Below are 22,010 nucleotides of genomic sequence, written 5' to 3' on the forward strand. Positions count from 1 at the left end.
TTTTTCATTTTTACTTAATATAAACTTAGACCCACGCTTAAATTTCCAACACATATATATGTTTTGTTTAATCAAAGATTCAGGGTTAGTAGTGAATTGAACATGTTAAAGATCTAACTTAATTAAAGATAAGATCAATTTAATATATATAAGTGAAAATATTTCTCATCTTACATATAAACTTTTACGGGATGAGTTTGACTTAAATCCACTTTCTAATATTTTGGTGTCTATTATGTCACATGTTTCAATTAACTACAAATATTTAGTTTTACAAACGATAGATAGATATATACATAAGCGTGAAGTGAAAATTTTGTATATTATTAAAAAGTAGACTTTAAATCTAATTCAATTTCATAAAATTGATTTGTAAGATGAAGTTTGCACGCAATTGTATATTGTGAATTGACCTATACATTATACCAGATATAAATAGAGGTGGTTGTTAGTGTTTGATAAAACACAAATAAAAAAAAAGTTTAAGAGAAACACTTTATTAAAAATATGAGAATAAGAGTTTGTATACCGATTTATTATAAATTTGTATAATATATAGAATATAATATCATATTATATAAGGAAAAAAATAAAATCTAATATAATCATAAAATAAAATATCTCTGATAATAATAAAAAAAATAAAATATATAATATGTTTATAAATAAAATCAAAATCAGAAGAGTAACTCGATTTAAGCCGGACTATTGAACCCGAGGTGCAATGTCGTACATTGTTGGAGAATTGGTTTGGTGTAACCGTAGTATCTTTCGTACTCACTTATCAATAACAATATCTTTGATTACTTAGAGAGAGAGAATACATATAGAGATGTCATTAAAAAGTTTAACATGCAAGGATGCTATACTTCTGTATACACTTACGCGAGTCTGCATCCACTTTGTGGATATCTAGATTCACTAATTTCACTCACGTTTCATTATTTTGTTACACATAAACGTTTTTATTCAGAAAAGGTGGCCGACATTAAGAATGAATGCTTTTACCAAACATTATTTTATTTATTTTTACTTTTTGGGGTAACCAAACATATGCTCCAGTAAGCAATATATGAGGGCCTTGTCTTGTACGTGGAAAAAAAAGAAAACGAAAAAAGAAAATCAACAAATTTGTGGCTGAAACAGAGTATTATCCATAAATGCAACGTCGATTTTCCACCGAATAACAAGTATAAGACGTACCATATTCCGATATACTACTATGGTCTTACCTTCTTACACTCGCTGAAATGGTGGTGGATATGACCAATTGTCCACGGCAAAATCTAACAAAAATCTTGAACCTATTATATGTGTGTCTCTCAAAAATTATTCCAAACAATGATGTGCATGAAATGAGCAATTGACAAGGAACAATATATTTGGTAGCTGACTATGGATTGGACAAATGAAAATGGGTAAAGTTATGGATGGTACGAAGAGCAACATGAGGATGTGAACAGATTTGGTTGGATACTTGTCCTCTTAGTTAGGGTTGACTCAATATGGTTTTTTCAATGTCAAAATTTTTTCTTAGTGTTGTTGTAGTTTGTTTTTAGGGAAATTCAAATTTTTAAAACATAAAGTACATCTATACAATGGAGTTCTGTTGACACATTTATCTTCTATATCAAAAAATGCCTTTTAAAAGATCGAGTACAACTCTAATTTTTTGTTGAAATATTATATATAAAACAAATTTACATTATATAAATTATATAAATAGGTAAAAATTTCATAAACAATTTTATAAGATTAAGTTAAGTTTAAAATTTACTCCTAAATAAAAAAAGTAAAAGGACCCATCACTATAGAAAAATAAATCACAGATTTTTAAGGTAAAATAAGAATATTTAAAGTAATAAATATACTACTAGAAATTCATATATTACATGAAATTTTTCTTGCAAATTTGTTAAAAAAATTTGCAAGTTTTTCTGTCATTTTTTCTAAGAATCTTAATTTGCATATAATTCTTTCGTGGATAATTATTTTCTACAAAATTATAAAATTGATAAATATTTCTTACAAAATTTGTTACAAAAAGTGTTTTATATAAAATATTTTGCAAAAAAATTGGTAGTAATTTATTGGAAAATTTTTTTCACAACAAAATTTGTAAGTATTTTCTACGAATTTTTTTTTAAAATAAATTGACAGGAAATATTATTTTTTTAGTAGTGATATATATTTTTATAATATTTATTATAGAGTTTATTTGTCACTAAAACAATTTAACTAAAAAATATTTCTTGAGTTGTTGTCAAAAAATATTATCGCAGTTCATGATGACAAAACTAAACTTCACACTACGTGTTTATACGTGAAAGTATTTGTTATGGAATAAATAAACATTTTTACCTAATATTATACCATGTGAAATTTGTGGTTATGTTTATTTATCATATCTAGACTGTACTGTTAATAATATAAATTTATTCTGTAAATTTTGAATTTTTATTATTTAGAAAAACATAGAAATCTTTTACACGGATCTTTTTATTAATACAACACAGTTTATTTTTTGTTTAATATAATTACATATTCATTACTCAAATCAAGATAAGTAATTGAGTCAATTTACTACTAACATATGTGGTATAGTTTTTTGTTAAGTGGTTATATCTTTTACATCTATAAAATATATGTTTACTAAATTCATAGATTGGACATAGTTCAACTTTTTAATATTTATAAAAAAGAAAAATACATAACTTTTACGTGTTGTCATATGAAAATTTAGCATGAAAGGATTCATATTCATTTGTATAATGCTGGATTGCTGAGATTAGACATCACTTTTCTTTGTCTGGTGCAGTTTCTGTCTCTCATTATGTATGTCTGTTGCATGTTGGATACTCCTTAATCTTACAAGATCATTATTTTGGTTATAGCCCAAGACACGATGAGGATGTTGCAGGAATTTGGTTGAAGCTAAACCTAGACCATGCACTCAAGAACCTATTTTCTTATTATTGTGGTGGTAAAAAACTTTTTCATAAAGATTTTCAAACGAGGAATCTAAAGAAATTATATGATTTTTTTACAAATTAATTTTAATTTATAGAAAAATTAGTTTTATTTTTTCTAAAAGTGGTTTTGAGAAAAATCTTTAAAAACAAATCCCGGATATGACGAAAAAAAAAAAACCAACAAATTAATCATTATTGTCCGAAAGATGAGAATAATTAGTTACTACAAAAAGTTAAGAGTCCCAAGGTAAACAAATTTACTGATACAATACAAGTGTTTTTAAACCAATATGTCAATTTTCATATTTGATTATAAATTATTTAAACAATAAAAAACATTAATATCAAATAAATAGTTTAGATTAATAATAATAATAATAAATTTTAATAATTATTCAATTATACAAAATAAAATAGATGTTTTAAATTTTAATTATATCTTTATAAGCTTAAATTTATACAGTAAACATATTCTATTTTTGAAAAAAATATCATGAGTTTGTTTTTTTTTTATGAATTACTTTTAATTATTATCTTATTACGTAATTGTTACGTAACTGTATATGTCATAACGGTAGTATTGGTTAGTTAATATAAATAAATTTATAATAGGAAGATTTTTTAAATATATAATTGTATTCTTGTATTAAAAATCACAGTGCACTATTTGAATTCTCAGTCTCCTATTATCTTAATCAGACACTAATATTTTCTCCTTTCTCCTATTTCTAGAAGTGCACCTCACTCTCTATATTCACAATTACAAAAAAAAAAAAATCTCTCAATTATCTTGTTCATTTTAATATACTTTATTTATCTTTTTCTTTAATTTAATTTCAATAGTCTTTTTTTTTTTAAAATGAATAGTTAAAAATTGAGCATTATCGACTAAGTTAGAAATTGGGTCATAAGTTCATGAGAAGTGGAAAACGTACAGAGATTAGCCTAGCCCATTCTTCAATCTTCGCAAGAGTTTTGCTTTCTGCACCCAATAATGGCTACTGCACCCCATGGTAAAGGCGAAAAATGTCAGATTCTACCCTTCTCCTTGTCGCTGGTTCTGTGGGTGTGCACGAAGGAGCTGCTGTCCACTACTGCCGCCGCCGCTGAAATGCCACCGCTGGACCACAAATCGCCACTGCATTGCCACCGCTGACCGCTGAATCACCGCCGCCGCCCACCCCTGACCGTTGAATCGCCACTTCCCCCGCTGCATTGTTCTTGCCCAAAAACAGGTGAGTTTGTATTTCTTTTTGAGTTCTGGAATGTACGTTCCGGGAACTTTCCGGATTGATTAGTACGGAAGGACGAGTCGGGAACACTTTAGAAGCTACGATGTGCAGTTAGTAATTATGGAGGTGTAGAAAGCAAAAGCGTCTCGCAATGATCAAGCTCAAAAGTTCAGTAGGTTCTTCTGTTACCACCTCATTGTTGCAAGCCAAAACCCTTGTTATGTCTCTCCCCTGAATCTCAATTCTCGAACAGGTTTTAGTTCCTTTGCATCGTCTTCTTCATCCATTGCAATTCCTTGCGGTAACTAGCGAATTCTCATTAGGTACTTTGTACCTGACAGAGGTACTTTTTCTCTCTTTCTCCAATGCTTCTTTGCAATCCGTTGTTATTAATTACCACCTACATTAATAGTTCATTGATATGTGTGGGCTTGTTGATTTAATTCATCTGCGTTTCATAGTTAGTTAATATGCTTAATTTGATGTGTCATGATTAGGATTTGAAAGCATTCGTTTCCTTAGGTTTTCTTTATTTTCGTGATGGTAATGAGTCATAGAGTATAATATAGCAAAATCGGAAGCATTTTGAGTGCGGTGGAGTGTAGAGATATGTCTAAATATTGTCATTTGTTCTCATGTGAGGAACGAGTTATAATGTATTTAGCCGCGTGTGTTTTTTGAATAGAATAGTAAGTTATTGAGGGAAGTTAAAAGTTCATGGTAAAGTATCATAAAATAAGACTGCAAAATTACCTAGACAAGAGTATACGCAAATTTAATGTATATGGACAGAAGTGCAAGGCCCAAAAAGGCTGGGAAAAAGCACGTGCGATGTTCACTGCTTGAGTGATGGAAATTGCTTATTTGAATCTTTTTTGCTCTGGCTTGTCCTTTTGATTCATAATTAACTTGTATTGGGTTTGTGTTACGAGTTCAAGTGAGTTGGAGTCCTATGTTAGTTAGAAAGTAAGATGGACAATATATAAGTAGAAAGGCCGGTAACCTTATCATTTAAAGGTTTTGGATTGAAGACTGTCTCCTAAACTCTTATATGTGTTTGTTCATGACTCATTGGTGTCAAACCTCCTTACTATCCTCTCTCGAAAAACTTAATAGTTGGGGATGTTCTACATTAATTTGTTTGAATGGTAAAGAAATTTCAATTTGTGCTTTATTGAATTGTATATGGCACTAACTACTATGATCTGATTCTGGGGGTTTTTATGTTATTACTTGTGATTAGTTTGCTTACAAATGAAGAAATGACTGAGAAGCCTCTCAGCATTCAACTAATTTGAGTTAAGGATATTCTTGGACGAATGAGGATGAACTCCATATAGAAGCTTTTTATCAGAATTGGATAGACGGCCAGAGTGTTTGGGTACGGGGATGGTGATACCATATTTTTAGGGTTCTAAATCGTCGTCGTCATCTTCCTTTTAGTGATCTGCACATTAAACTTCTGAAGTTTAATGTTTGGCGTCAAATGAAGGTGAAAGGTTCAAAGGTGATACATATAAGGCTGAACTCTAACATCAAAATTCATCGCCTGAGCTGAGATTTTTAATATTCTTTTATGGGCCATAATTTACCTCATGCTGAACTGCCTTCCAAGGTTTAGATGTATTTCTTTCTTACATTCTTTTCCTAAAGTGTCCAAAAATATAAAGCAAATTCATGCCCAGTTAGTTACTAATGGACTGAAATCACCTGCCTTCTTGGCTAAATTAATTGAGCATTATTGTGGCTCACCAGACTCACACATAGCTAATAATGCACATTTGGTTTTCCAGCACTTTGACAAGCCAGACCTGTTTCTCTTTAATACTTTGATAAGATGTGTTAAACCCAATGATTCTATTATACTTTTCCGAGACGAGTTTTCTCGAGGACTCGTGTTTTTTGATGATTACACTTACAATTTTGTTCTTGGAGCCTGTGCTCGCTCTCCGTCAGCTTCAACGTTGTGGGTAGGTAGACAACTACATTCCTTGATAGTAAAACATGGGGTTGGGTCAAATATTTTGGTTTCGACTACCAAAATATACTTTTATTCTAGCAACAAAGATATTATCTCAGCCCGACAAGTGTTTGATGAAATGTCAATGAGAACCAGTGTTACGTGGAATGCTATGATAACAGGTTATTCTTCCCTTAAAGAAGGGAACAGGCAATATGCTTTCAATGCATTGTCATTGTTTAAGGACATGTTGGTTGATGTATGTGGAATTAAACCAACAGATACAACAGTAGTTGCTGTCCTTTCAGCAGTTTCTCAGATGGGTTTGCTGGAAACTGGTGCTTCTGTACATGCTTTTGCTGAAAAGACGTTGTGTACTGAAGATGATGTGTTTATCGGGACTGGTCTGGTTGATATGTACTCAAAATGTGGATGCATTGATAGTGCCTTGTCTGTCTTCTGGCGCATGAACCAGAAGAATATCTTGACTTGGACGGCAATGACTACTGGTCTAGCTATCCATGGGAAAGGAAAACAAGCCTTGGAGGTTTTATACAAGATGGGAGATTACGGTGTGAAGCCGAATGAAGCAACTTTTACTAGCTTTTTGTCTGCTTGTTGTCATGGTGGACTTATCGAAGAAGGCCTTCAATTATTCCATGAAATGAAGAGAACATTTAGTGTGACACCTCAGGTAAAACATTACGGTTGCATTGTTGACCTTCTTGGCCGTGCTGGAAAGTTAAAAGAAGCGTATGAATTTATCATGCGGATGCCAATTAATCCTGATGATGTAATATGGAGGATTCTGCTAAGTGCATGCAAGCTTCATGAGGATGTTGTGATGGGAGAGAAGGTGGGAAAATTTCTCCTCCAGTTAGAAGAATGGAGTCGTCCAGAGTCGGCTTTAAAGAGCGAAGACTATGTATCTCTGTCAAATGTTTATGCTTTAGCAGAAAGGTGGGTCGATGTTGAAGCTGTAAGGAAACAAATGAGAGCTAAGAGTATCTCGAATAACGCTGGTTGTAGCGCTGTTCAAATTGTCAGGTATGATACTAGTATAACTGTTATTATTGACTTATTTCTCAGTTTTATTGCTTTATTAGTTACTGATTTTGCTTCAAAATTCACATGATTCAGTCTGTAGAACAAAGACCACAGAAGGAGAATTTTGAGGCTGAGCATTTGAGTAAACCAACAGAGATTAACTGTTGAGCGGGATAATAGTACATTTCCTTCCCGTAAGTCTTCTCTTTTTGTGCAAGTATTTTCGAAGATGCCCTTGCAAAATGGAGGTGGCTGATCCTGTCCAATTACTCAGTGCCAAAACAGTGCTGTTTGTGTAAAACAGATTTTACAACAGGCTTCAAAGGCTGCATTGTAGCTGATTGTGGAGCTCTTTCCCTGGGGCAGAAACAGGATCAAAGAGGTTGAGCGTGGTGCAGTTTCGGTCCTCATTGAGCTACTTCTTTGTGCCTCGGAAAGAAGAACTTGTGAACTCATTTTAATAGCTTCGGATCAACTTTGTGGGTGTGCAGAAGGGCGTGCAGATTTGTTGAACCATGGTGCAGAAGTGGTCATTGTGTCAAAGAAAATTCTAAGGGTCTCTCTCGTGGCAAGTGATAGAGGGTTTAGAATTTTGGCCTCCATTTGTAGATATTCCGCCAATGCTAGAGTGCTCCATGAAATGTTGCAGGTTGGGGCTGTGTCAAAGTTGTGTTTGGTTCTTCAAGAGAATTGCAGTTTCAAGACCAAAGAGAGGGCCAAGGAAATACTCAGATTGCACTCCTCAGTTTGGAAGAATTCTCCATGTATTCCTGTACCTTTGTTATCTTCTTTTCCTTGATCTAATTTCATCATAGTTTCTAAGCTTTTCATTTTTTGTGTGTAGATGCATCTGATGATAGTGTCTGGTCCAGAGGTTTTGGAGTTATACAAATGAATCACTTAGTTATATGAGAAAAAAAAAAATCCTTAGATAAATTTTGTTAAACATTGTACTGATGTAAACAGTAGTATTAGTTAACTATAACTTTTTTTTTAACATGGGTATTCTTTGATTCAAAGTTAGAGATAATGTCTTTTGCACGAAAGAAGTTGACTTGATCTAATAACTTTTTTTTTTATGCAAACAGACTTCAAAGAGGAATTTTGTTTTCAATTTTAAAAGAAAATATTATTTGTTATCTCAATGTAATGTTGATATAGTACTTAACCATAAGTTGCTGTCAATTATTAGATTTCATATTTCATTGCCTAAAGGTTGGGTAGGGTAATACATTATATTTTCGTTAATATACTACATACCAATGCCACAATCAAAGGTAAAAATTTTACATTTATGTATAATTTTGTTGAATAATATCATTAACTTGGGCCTAGAAATGTCCTTACAAGTATCTTGTTCATTGTTTCTGCAATTTGGTTTCCTAAGAAGTCTTGCATATTTTTTTATTTGTGAATTATTATTGCTAAATGAAGCTCTCAGCTGTTATTGTTTCAAAACCCCTCTTGAATGTTAAAAAAATATGTCGAAATGTGGTTACGAGACCAACTCTTGTTCTCCTATCAAATGTAAGGACAAATACTGATTTTTTTTTTCTTTTCTGGTGAGATTTAAAGTTCAAAACAATAAATTCAATATTTTTTTACTAAATATATGGTCTAAGTGAAATATCTTGGACATAATAGATAAGTTGAATATAGCATAATTTAAGTCCATGATGTAGGACATGAAGATGGGCTTTTCTTCCGCATCCTTTTTTTTCTTCCTGCACCCCATAAAATTGGTAATTCTCAAATTAGTCTTTATTAAAAATATAATAAAAATCTTGCACGTTTTTTTTTGAATTACGAAAGTATTTTCGAAAAGTATCTTTTGAAACTCAACCCAAAAATACAAAATCATATTTTCAAGTATTTTAAAATATATTTTTTAATTCAGAAATACTTTAACGATATCTGATCCAAAAAAATATTTTTATATTCAAACAAGAGATATTTACTTAAAAAGATAAGTGTAACCAAAAACGAAATATTCAACTCCTAAGTGTTTACAAAAGTAGAATTGTTTTTTTTATCAAACTTGTCATTTTTAAAGATAAAAACATTACTTATTATATATCTATCTATAGAAAAAACTTAAGTGTGGTAAGGAAGGGACATCATCATTCATTTATTGCAAACTTGACTTTAACTCGTACTTTCTAGTTAAAATGAGAGGTTTTAAATCATCTGACTCAAGTTTAGTCTAATCGAATCTTTAATTTAATTTAATTGAATTAAACTTAGAGTTTATTCTAAAAGGACCTCTTAGAAGAAAAAATAAAAATATTTTTTTGCCTATTAATTTTTATATAAACCAATTTTATCTTTTGAAATTTAATTTTGTTATTTTTTAATATTTTTTCCCTGTGAAATTATTTTTAAAAATGTACTTAATTATATCATAATAGAGTTTAATGGCTTGTTTACTGTCTTCATACAGTAGTACCTTTATTATGTTGTGAAATAGTTGATGAAAAAAGCAGTTGTGTTGGATTGTCATTGTTTTGAGTTGCAACATTTATAGATAAGGTCATAACCATTTGAACTTTTCATCATGGTGAATATTTGAAAAAGTCCTAAAAAATAGAGTATTCTTTAGATGAAAGTGATGAGTTCGAAATTTGTAAAAAATATTGTATTTATGTGTGTTTAAAAATTCATAATTGTTCAATTGGTATTGTAAACTTAGTATAAAGTTCTATTATCGTAGTTAGACCAATTACTAAAATCAGTAAAAGTGTTTTTCGGCTCATCCATTATGAGGCAACATTTTATCAAATTTGGATTCTTTATTTGTTGTATATTGTTTTACTTTTTTACTGTATCTTTAACATCTTCTGATTGACACTAATGTGTATGCAAATGATAATTTTAGGCTTTCATTTTCAATTGAGCAATAAATCTATAGAAACAAGAACACAATTAGTAAAAGACTGTTGTCATATACTATTGTATTTTCTTCTTAATATCCATGTTGGATTTTGTAAAACTATAGCATTTTATTAATTTTGAATGCATGTTTTATCAAAATATTTTAGGCTTCTATTCTAAATATCATAACATCATAATAAGCTCATCCAAAAAAAAAAAAATGGGAGCAAACATCACATCATAATCCGAGATGTTAACTATTTAACAAGGAACTCAATAAAGTTAGGTCAGAGTAGGGCAAATTAAGCATGAAACAAACAAATAAGCGAGCATTCTAATTTTTCAATGTTTGCATTTCTATACTCAAATATGTAACCTCTTTTTATACGTATAGCTTGTGAGGGAATCAAATATAATTTAGAGTTTATATTAATTAGAATTTATTATGTTAAAAATTAAGTTCTCTTAAACCACACTAATCAAGTCTATTTTTTAGTTGTATAATATGATGATCAAAGAGTGATTGGATTGGTAGATAAAAAATGAGTCAAAAAAGTGGGTCAAAATATCATTATATTTTAATATTGTTGGAAAAACACATAAACAACACACTCATATTCTTTGATCTCGAGTATTAACAAATTTAAAGAGTCAGATATAAGTTTGAAATGTTTTTGACTCGGGACAAAGATTATCATACACTTAGAGCTCATCATATAGTTACTAACACCCACTTCCTTAATTGTTTTAGACGATATGAAACTTTTCAAGATATATTATTTTCATCGGTTAAACAAATATTTAGACTGCATTCACAATAACTAGATGACAAACTTTCAAGAAGGAGTTATTGGCCACCCTTTTAAGTGTTCATCCTGATTTTACGTACGAAAATAAATAAGAAAAGTAATATTTTAAAAATATAAAGAAATTCAACGGCTGTTATATGCAGCTGCAGGTAGGTTCCGATAGTTCTGACAGTGTTAATGCGTGTATTAATTTGTTAGCTTTCTATAAAATAATAAAAGAATGAAATTGTGGTGATTACGATCACGAGGTACACAGCTCACAGCAAATTCAGCAGAAACTGGAATATATAATTTTTGTTTCCTCATACACTTAGCTTAATCGCTGTTCTTTTTGACCATTCCCTCTTTCAATTTGCTTAAATTTCTTTCAATTTACACACAGTTCAACGTACCTATCAAATAAAATCACCTTAACACAAACAAACTGTCTCTATTCATTGCTTCACCCAATAACATCCACTACTTACACACATTTAATATTTCAGTTTCGGTTCACTTCAATATTTTTAGGACTGGGTTTTAAACTTAACTTAGCTCCACAAAATTGACTTATAAAATAAGATTTGCACCTCACTTATATATTATAAAGTTATTTTATCTTTAATCGACGTGAAACTTCCAACTATTATTATATCTTCAAAATATTATGATAAATGTTATCATAGTTCAATTTGTTTACAACAATCTAGTAAAAGTAAATGACAGTACTTGTAAAAACTCATTATTTAACAGTTTGTTCGTTGATTTTTTCTTATTTCGTAGCTGTGTGAAACTGGTAATCATCTTTGAAATGGTTTAGTCCAACGCTGCGCGAAGTTTCCAATGCCATGTGAATGAGGATAATCATAATTTAGCAGCACATGGATTTCTAGATCTGATCTTCAATTTTGACTTGTATAATGTCATAAACTTGTTTACGAAAAGAAAGAAAAAAAAAACTAAGAACGAGCAATCTTATGGTTTCTTTAATCCTCACCTTTTTCGAAAAGATGATGGGAAAATATTTTTGGTAGAAAAAGTTCATGCAGTTGTATCAATGCAAGCGACAACTTTATTAAAATATGCTATAACCTTATTAAGGAGTTTTCGTACCTAGAAAACGATAATGTGTGGTTTCTCATGTTTTTATTGAGGAGTGCGTGATTACAGTGTTTACGTGTTCATTTTTGCCGTTTTCTGTGTAAATGTTCGCTGCATTATCGTTATCTCCTTGAGTTAGGAAAATAATTGTCCAAATTCAAATCTTAGTTGTACATGTTGTATCTGCAAAAAAAAAAACAAAGTGTAAGCACTTTTGTTTATATAACTATTTTCTGTCTTGTGTGGATGCGAGTCTTTGACTGTATTTGGAGGCATTCACTGCCATCGATTTAATAATAAGACCAGATGATAGCAGTTGGGGCCTGCAAATTGCAAAAGGAACACCATGTTTGAAAACTAGTACAAAAAATAACATTTTTCTTTTGTACATGCGTGTGATTTAACAGATCGGTTAACTCATTATTTAATAAATTTTTACTACATTAGATTTTTTTTTTATATAAATTGATTGTGGAAATGTTGAATTTCTTTTCTAAAGAAGATTTGATTAGGAGAGATTATATATTTATGTGATCATTATCTAACTTATATTAAAAATTGACACCAATTTTGATCTAAAAACAATAAATTATTTGATTTTTTATATATTGTACTCAATTTTTTCATTTATATTTTATTAAAGATAAGTCTATTTTATATCGGTATACTTTTTTTGGTGAAAGTTCATTTTATATGGGTTTTATATAGTTTTTGTTGTTGTTATTATTGTTTTTATCATAAGTATGTGAAAAAAATGAATTAAAGATTCTCATTAGGTTTTTTAAAGATCATAGAAATATAAGAGATATGAAATATATATTTTGTATGGAGGAGGTTTTTTTCTTTTTATGTATATATAGATTAGAATGTGACAAAATATCAAATGTTTACATATATTTTATTTTTGATTTTCTAAATTTAAATAATAATTAAATATATTTTATCTTTATATAAAATATATTTCCAAAAAAAAGTTACTAAAAACTAATTTAAATAAAAAAATATTAACTAAATGTTTTTAATAAAAAATTATTAAATAAGTTAAAACAATTTAAACTGATATGATATGTTGCACACAAAAAATTATTAAAAACAAATTAAAAAAAAAAAACTATTAGAGTCAAACAATTCTCATGAGTTTGAACAAATTTCTACAATCTCTCTTAAATACTTCCTTTTTTTTTCAGCAAAGAATAAATTAAAAACTATCACTACCTTAATAAAGAATGAACAATAATTGTCTTGCTATTTGTACAAACAACAATTTTTTAGACAAATTCATATTTGATAATGCATTTGTAGTCAATTATATATTTTAAAGCCTGTAGTGTTAATATCTTACCCAACAATAAGACATTTCTCTATCTACAAGATCCTCCAAACAGTGACAGTTGAAAGCAAGATGTTAACTAACATCCTTTAGCTTTGGGCAATGATTTCTAATAACATTGTTTTTTGTTCTCTCACAATGAAACTAACTGTACAATAAATTTAAGAAATTTATGGTAGATGGATAAAGTAAGGGTAAAAAGGGTGTGAAGAAAAGTAAAAGTAACCCTTAGAGCTAAAGCAATTCCCAGAATCCCAGTTCCCAACACGTTTATGAGGAAACAATGAAGCAAAGCATTAATGGATGGAACCGAGAAAAGCGTGAGAAAGCATCCAATCATGGCAAAATGCATGAGCCTGATCAGAAGTTGTCGGCAACAACCATGCAAACATTAAGGTATTCTCAGAGATGTTAACTAATCTACCTAAATAATAATGCATCAGTGGAAGTCAAAACCCTCCATCTCAGGCTTTTTTTCTTAGCATTGCAATTTGCAACACCGACGTTAACTCCCTCAACACCTTACAAATACACCAATTCATCATTTATATATCACCCACATTTCGAACCTAATCGAAGTCTCTACCAATATTATAACACCTTTTCTCCTTCCCAAACATCGGAAACACACCCTTTTATTAATTCACTCTCAATTTCCGTGTGTTGACTTTATCGTTTATAACAACATCTATTAAAATTCGCATCTTCCTCTACCACAATTTTCATGACACAACTAAATGTGCCACAACCACAAGCAACTACTTCTTCTTCTTCTTCTTCTCACCGTTTCACAGACTAATACTGTCTCATCCTTCTTCTGACTTAACCAAAACATCAAAAACCCAACTTTTCTTTTTTCTTAGTTTTGCAGATTCCGTTTCCATGGATGAAATTGAAATCCCTGCTCATTTTCTCTGCCCCATTTCGCTCCAACTCATGAGGGACCCTGTAACTGTTTGCACAGGAATCACTTACGATAGAGAGAACATAGAAAAGTGGTTGTTTTCATGCAAGAACAGCACATGCCCCGTTACCAAGCAGTGTTTATTGGACCATGATCTCACCCCAAACCACACTCTACGCAGGTTGATCCAATCTTGGTGCACCCTCAATGCCTCATTTGGAGTTGAACGCATTCCAACTCCAAAGTCACCGATCGACAGAACCCAGATTGTGAAACTCCTCACAGAAGCAAAGAGGTTCCCCGAGAAGCAACTCAAATGCCTCACGAGGCTTCGATCCATTGCCTTCGAGGGTCAAAGGAACAAGGCTTGTTTAGAGTCTGCAGGAGTTGTTGAATTCTTGGCCTCAACCATGAAGCACAAGACAGAAGAAAACTCAATTGTTCTCTCTGAAGCAGCTATAGAAGTCTTGTTCCACCTTACCCCTTCCGAGGCTCAGCTCAAAGCCCTCATATACAACGAGGGGTTTCAGTTTATTGAGTCATTGTTGCACGTGTTGAGGCTTGGAAACTACCAATCCAGAGCTTATGCCACCATGCTTCTTAGATCGGCATTGGAGGTGGCTGATCCTATCCAATTGATCAGTGTGAAAACAGTGCTGTTTGTGGAAATCTTGCGCGTGCTGCGTGACCAGATTTCGCAACAGGCTTCAAAGGCTGCATTGAAGCTGATTGTGGAGCTTTTTCCGTGGGGCAGAAACAGGATCAAAGGGGTTGAGGGTGGTGCAGTTTCGGTCCTCATTGAGCTTCTTCTTTGTACCTCGGAAAGAAGAACCTGTGAACTCATTTTAATAGCTTTGGATCAACTTTGCGGGTGTGCAGAAGGGCGTGCAGAGTTGTTGAACCATGGTGCAGGAGTGGCCATTGTGTCAAAGAAAATTCTAAGGGTCTCTCTGGTGGCGAGTGATAGAGGGGTCAGAATTTTGGCCTCCATTTGTAGGTATTCCGCCAATGCAAGAGTGCTCCATGAAATGTTGCAGGTTGGGGCTGTGTCAAAGTTGTGTTTGGTTCTTCAAGTGAATTGCAGTTTCAAGACCAAAGAGAGGGCCAAGGAAATACTCAGATTGCACTCCTCAGTTTGGAAGAATTCTCCATGTATTCCTGTTCCATTGTTATCTTCTTTTCCTTGATCTAGTTTGATCATAGTTTCTATTTTTTTTTTTTCTTTTTTTGTGTAGATGCATCTGATGAAAGTGTCTGGTGCCAGAGGTTTTGGGATTATACAAATGAATCACTTAGTTATAAGAAGGAGAAAAAAAAATCCTTGGATAAATTTTTGTTAAACATTGTACTGTACTGATCTAAACATAGTAGTATTAGTTAACTTTAACTTTTTCTTTTAACATTGGTGTTCCTTGATTGAAAGTTAGAGATTAATGTCTTTTGAACCGAAGAAGTTGACTTGATCTAATAATAATTACTTTTTTAAGCAGAAAAACTTCAAAGAGAAATTTTGATTTCAGTTTTAGCAGAAAAATATTATTTGCAAGTTATCTCAATGTAATGTTAGTATAATATATAACCATAAGTTGCTGTCAATTATGGATTTCATATTTTGTTGCCTAAAGGTCGGGTAATACGTTATATTTGTGTTATTATTCTACAGTGATATTTTAACTACTAAATTTTCACATCTTTCTCTTATAATATGAGGTAACCTTTTCTAAGTAGTTTTGGAATATTGAGAATGAGATAATGAAAAAATGAAAAATCACTTAAAAAATAACACCTAAAATTATAAGAGAAAATTATCAAAATTTAATAGTCAAAAAATCATTTTCCATATTTTGCATACCAATGCCAGAAACAGAGGTAAAAAAATGCATCTATTATGTATAATTTTGTTGAATAATATCATGAGCCTTGAAATGTCCTTATAAGTAAGTATCTTGTTCATTGTTTCTCCAAATTGGTTTCCTAAGAAGTCTTGCATATTTTTTTATTGGTGAATTGTTATTGCTAAATGAAGCTCCCAGGTGGTATAATTGTTTCAAAACCCCTCTTGAATAGTAATATTAACAAAACATGTTGAAATGTGGTTAGGAGAGCAACTCTTGTTCTCCTATCAAATGAAAGGAAATACTGTTTTTTTTTTCTTTTCTGGTGGCGTTTAAAGTTCGAAATAATGATAAATAAATTGTAAAAGAAAAATCAATATTTGTTTTACTAAATATATGCTCTAAGTGAAATATGTTGAACAGATAGATGAGTTGAATATAACATGATATAAGTCCATGATGTAGGACAGGAGGATTTGAATAAAGCCCAAAACTTGATTGGTAGATTATTGGGCCCCAACTTAGTCAACCACGGGTCGGATTCGGAAAAGTATTTGGGCCCATAAATTGACCCATTCAAGCTAACCGGCCGTGATACAAAAGAGAAGAGAACCATTAGATACAGTTATTACAAGGATAACTTTCAAAATCTTCTTCTTCATTTTCATTATTTCTTCTTATCTAACAGACAATGATATTTTAGTCGTTAGAATCATTAAATTAAGGAAAAATAAATTATAAAAATAAAAATATCTTCTAATAGCTAGATCTAAAAGTAATTCTAATTTAAATACTCTTTATTTTTGTATTTTATTTTTCTTAATCGAGCTATCACAAATTAATTTTTTTTATATTTATTGGAAATTTTGAATTAAAATATGAAAAATGAAGAAGATGTAGGGTAATATTTCAAAATTATTATTGGAATAACTTTATTATTGTATATCATTTTTAAAAATTAATAGTATTTCATCTCTGAGATTAGATTGAAATAAAATAAAAAAGTCAGGATATGAAGTAACTCTTTTTTGTTTATGTCGTTAGGGGATTGATTGAGTTAATCTTATGTAAATATATTTTAACAAAAATAATAATAAAGGATATTTATGTACAAAACAATTATATATCAAGGGAAGCTTAAATGTAAAAACACGAAATATTCAACTCCTAAGGAACGTATAAAAACATTATTCTCTTGAATAAAAAAAAATTCCTTTCTCCTTAATGTTATGATCACAATAGCACATTTTTTAGGACGAGTGTTATAGAGAGGAATATAGGAGTTTTGATTGGGAATTTTAGTTAAATATAAACTGAATAAGGCATTCACTTTATGGATTTTTAAGATTTTCGATAATTTTAATAATTAGTGAAGTAATTACTTTGTGATTTATGTGATAATCTAGTTGGTAGTTATTTTTCATTTACAAATTTGAGGAAATAAAAATGCTTAACTTTTTGAAAAGGGTTTTGAAAAGTACATTTCTTTTTGATAAAATTTGTCATTTTAAAAATTTTTAAAGATAAAAATTTGAATCAAACATTACTTATCAAATATCTAGTAGAAAAATTCAAGGGTTGTGATATATGGTCTCATAAGGAATATGTTGTACTCTTAGTCCAAATTTCTGGAGGATGGGGTTAGAAAAGAGAGAAAAATAATAATAATGAATGATTATAACAAAAAAGAAACGAAAATTTAACAATTCTTAATATGGTTTTGTAAGAACAGCAATGCATTAAAGAAAAGTAAGATGCAAGAGATCGTCCATGGTTTGAATGGTGCAACCAAACGTTGACTAAGAAGTGTAAAAATATAATTTCTTCCTTTTTATATAATGGGACAAAAGTAAAGAAAGGGATATCATCATTTATTCCAAACTTGACTTTAAGTAGTACTTTCCAGAGAAAATTAGAAGTCTAAATGATCTTGTTTAGGTTTTCTTTAATCTAAATTTTAATTTAATTAAATTTTGAGTTTATTCTAAAAGAATATTTAGAAGAAAAAAATATTTAAAGAAAACATAACCATAAAACTAATTTATACGTGAACCAATTTTAACTTGTACAGAAATCAATTTTGTTATTTTGTTCTCCCAAAATTTATTTCAAAACTATTTCCTTGAACAATTGAGTTGATTATGAGTTAATCAGTTTATCAATTTTTTAATAACAATCAAACTTAATATAGGCTGAGTAATAAAAAAAAAATTATTGGACAAACCACTTTAAAACAAATATTTTTTAATAACTATAAAGTAAAAAAAAATATGACTACACATACATAGTATTTATATGATAAAATATTAATTATTTTTATTCAGAGTGGAGATAAGTAGGGTTTATCGTACTTGAAAATGTATGCATATGTTACTGAATCTAATTCTAATTGAGTATAATGAATAAAACACAATTTTAAAAAATATATAATTGGATTGAGTCTTTAAAATTGAGTGGTAGCAGCTCCCCTACATTAATTATGATTGGTTTGGAGTAATTTGAAAATCAAGAAAATAAAAAGTGGGAATATTTTGTTTAATGTAAACACGATGAATTTGAATAGGAATTAGTATAGTGACAAAATTGTCTTTTAAAAGTAATTTTTAAAAATATTAGTAAGACATTCTTAAAATAATCCAAATAAGACATTTATTCAATGAAATTTTTTAGATTCGAGATCATTTCAATAATTAATGAAGTAATTTGTTGCTATATTCGTGTGATAAAGTAGTTAATAGTTATTGTTGATTTTGACAAATATGAGGGAATAAAAATGCATAACTTAAAAGAAATGTTTTCAAAAAGTACGTTTTTTATCTAACTTTCATTTTTAAAGATAAAGTATTTGAATATATATATATATATATATATATATATAGAGAGAGAGAGAGAGAGAAAAAAACTTAAGTGTGGTAAAGAAAGGGCCATCATCATTCATTTATTGCAAACTTGACTTTAACTCGTAGTTTCTAGTGAAAATAAGAGGTTTAAATTATCTGGCTCAGGTTTCGTCTGACCAAATCTTTAATTTAATTTAATTTAAATTTTATTCTAAAAGGACCTTTTAGAGAATTTTTTTCTATAAATTAAAATTATTTTATGTATTAGTTAGTTTGTATATACAGTCCTTTTAATTTTTTTAATTTTAATATGTACACATAAACCAATTTTACCGCATAAAAACTATTTTTATCTACTTTTATAATATTTTTTCTTTGAGAATTTAAATTACTTTTCGAAAATTACTTAATTTTATCATAATTGAGTTGGATATCAAAATTATGTTGGAAGGTCAAGTTTATTATCATTGCTTATCTAGCAATCAAACTCAATATAACGGGATGATTAATTTAAAATAAAATCATTTATTAAAAAGTCTACCTCCAAACAAATAATTATAATATGTATTAATAATTATTAAGTAACGGCCATGTTACACAGTACATAACATGAAATAAAATATACAGATTTTTCGAAAATAAAAACATCAAATAAACATTTTGTATTATTCATATATTATGTAATCTAAGTTAAAGTTGGATTCATTGTACTTGAAAAAATAATGAACATGTTATTTAATCTAATTCTAATTAAGTATGATGAATAAAACAAAACTTACAAAAAATATAATTGGATTGAGCTTTAAGATCTGGGCACTACGAAGCTGTATGCATTTCTAAATAAGGCCATTTTTTTCATGCGGAAAATAAATACTAAGTGCTTATTAGAAATTTTATTTGCACAATATTTGTAGACTTTTAAAATAAAAAATCATTTAATTCTAAAATCTATTGCATATATGAAATACAGTATCTCATACTCATCCGTTTGGGATATATAGGTCAATTTGTTGTATTCCATAAAACAAAAAGTTTAGCTTGAATTGGCTATTTAAATTCATGATAATTTCCGTAAACGTTAATAGTTGAGTTAAAAGTATTATAAAAATAAGTAAGAAAACTAATATATCAATAAAAATAATTATATTATTTTAAAGGATGAAAATTATGTCATAATTTTTTATATAAATTTGTTTATATATTCGTATTAAATTTTTAGTGTCTCTTCCTATAAAAGTCTCACGGTGTGTATATATATATATATATATATATATATATATATATATATATATATATATATATATAGATTTGGTGAAGTCAAAAAAAGAAGTTCGAGTGTTTTATGATTCTGTCTACGAATCACCAGCCTCAGAATTGGCGTCGAATAAGAGCCATTAAAATTGTTGCAGATATCAATTCATTGACTACTTATAACAATACATCTATTTACATATATTATAATATATTTCAATTATTTCTCTCATACAACTCATCTATTTACATATAATGTAATATATTTAATTTAAATATTCTTTAACTTCATGCAATATCTTTACACTTATAACAATACATGTAATTGTTGAGAGATTTTTTTTCAAGTTCCAGTAGAAACTTTTTCACTTCCTTCTTAAAAGCTAGAGTACATGCAAAAATTATATATTTCGATGTTCAGGTGATTGAAGTTCAAGATGCATGTTATGGAAAAATAAAGGCGTATAAAAATGTATTTATTGGTACATGCTTTTTTATAAGAAGAAATACTTATCATAATAATTATTTCGAAGGGATTCAGTTTGTAAAATTCATTACATATCATTATCTTACAAAATATGTTTATGGGTTCTTTTTTCATATATATGCATCCGATACCATTTTCCTTATGCAATTGTGTTTGATAAGTCACAGTGATTATAAGAAAGTACAAGAGTAGGAACATCCCAGATTTCACCCTAGCCACTACAAAATAAGAGGTCATATAATTAAAGTACATATAAAACGCCACCGCATAATTGTTGAATATTAGAGTCAGATTTTGGTTCTGTCTTCCAAACAATTTATTAAACTTTAGCCACCATCTTTGTCATAGTTGTCGGCTTCCCATCATCCACCCTTAACATACTCAATCAATGAATAAAACAGAAAAGTCACGACTGTATCCAATTACTACCAAGTAACATAACAGAAATTATTGAACCATTATTATGATTCCGACTAATTATGTCATGTATCATTGTTTTTTTTATATATATATATATATTAGTTGAGAAATGGACTAATGTTGCTATAAGGACAATCCCGCAATGACATCCATTGATTGTCTCATGACGAAGATTAAGTGGGTTCAGTCACAATCGTAATGTTTGAACGGTTAGCAAAAATTACATAATGGTTAACAATTATAACTTTTTTACTAGTGATAAGCGTTCAATTCAACAATTGGTATCAGAGTTAAGATTTTGTGTGACAATTACTAAAGAAAAGATTATTGAAGGCCAAGTCGGTCGAATCACAATCAAATCGTTATGTTTGGATTGTTACACTCTTAAATAGAAAGAGGTATACCTTCATCAAATCGTGGTGATCACTAACAACTACAATTTCTGATCTAGTACTAAATGCTTGATCTAACGTATTCTGGATTCTAAAACAACATATTTGGATAACTTACATTGAACTTTACATGTATCCAAGGACCAACTAAACCATACTTGTACATATATAACATTTTAAAATTACAAAAAAAGATATCAATGGATTCAATCAGATAACAACACTTGCATATTAATCTTCAACAACTTAAAGACTCTTATGTATGTTGCATTTTTTTATCAATGAAAACAAATTAAATTAATAAGATAACTGTGTTACCTCAACCCATATACACAACATAAAAGAAAACAAAAAAATGTTAGCACTTATGGTCTCCTCTCCTATACCAAGTCTATTGTGCATAAACCTTACATTCTCATATATCACAAAAGTTAAAAACATTATGTGTCCATACATACAAAGCAATTCCAGATTTGACCACAAAAAGAAAAACATGAAAAAACAGATGAGACATCCAAAATCTAAGTCACTTTTGATCCAATACTGACAATTATTTCTTTATGTATCAACCAGTAGATAC

At 29.6% G+C, this 22,010-nt stretch overlaps 3 protein-coding genes across 5 annotated transcripts; all 3 read left to right on the forward strand.

The window, feature by feature from the left end:
• Nucleotides 1–4,024: 4,024 nt before the first annotated feature.
• LOC114186007 (pentatricopeptide repeat-containing protein At3g18970) lies at nt 4,025–8,224 on the forward strand. Of its 3 annotated transcripts, XR_003604956.1 has the most exons (4): nt 4,025–4,547; nt 5,448–7,211; nt 7,305–7,405; nt 7,486–8,224. XR_003604956.1 is itself a non-coding variant. In XM_028073998.1 (3 exons), exons 2-3 carry the CDS (start codon nt 5,800–5,802, stop codon nt 7,309–7,311), a joined length of 1,419 nt encoding a protein of 472 aa, XP_027929799.1. In that variant the 5' UTR covers nt 4,025–4,547; nt 5,448–5,799; the 3' UTR covers nt 7,312–8,224. The 3 variants fall into 3 exon arrangements, 2 of the variants coding, with proteins under 2 accessions (XP_027929799.1, XP_027929800.1); XM_028073998.1 differs by having other exon boundaries at nt 7,305–8,224; XM_028073999.1 differs by having other exon boundaries at nt 4,025–4,376; nt 4,458–7,211; nt 7,305–8,224.
• On the forward strand, nt 7,454–8,010 carry LOC114184737 (E3 ubiquitin-protein ligase PUB23-like). Its single transcript, XM_028072047.1, has 2 exons — nt 7,454–7,500; nt 7,578–8,010. The coding sequence occupies exons 1-2, from the start codon at nt 7,454–7,456 to the stop codon at nt 8,008–8,010; spliced, it is 480 nt and encodes a 159-aa protein (XP_027927848.1).
• A 5,522-nt stretch (nt 8,225–13,746) lies between the features above and the next one.
• On the forward strand, nt 13,747–15,605 carry LOC114185660 (E3 ubiquitin-protein ligase PUB23-like). Its single transcript, XM_028073523.1, has one exon. The coding sequence runs from the start codon at nt 14,184–14,186 to the stop codon at nt 15,390–15,392; it is 1,209 nt and encodes a 402-aa protein (XP_027929324.1). The 5' UTR covers nt 13,747–14,183; the 3' UTR covers nt 15,393–15,605.
• Nucleotides 15,606–22,010: the final 6,405 nt, after the last annotated feature.

The sequence above is a fragment of the Vigna unguiculata genome, chromosome 5 (assembly GCF_004118075.2).
Source record: "Vigna unguiculata cultivar IT97K-499-35 chromosome 5, ASM411807v1, whole genome shotgun sequence".
NCBI classification, from domain to species: Eukaryota; Viridiplantae; Streptophyta; class Magnoliopsida; order Fabales; family Fabaceae; genus Vigna; species Vigna unguiculata.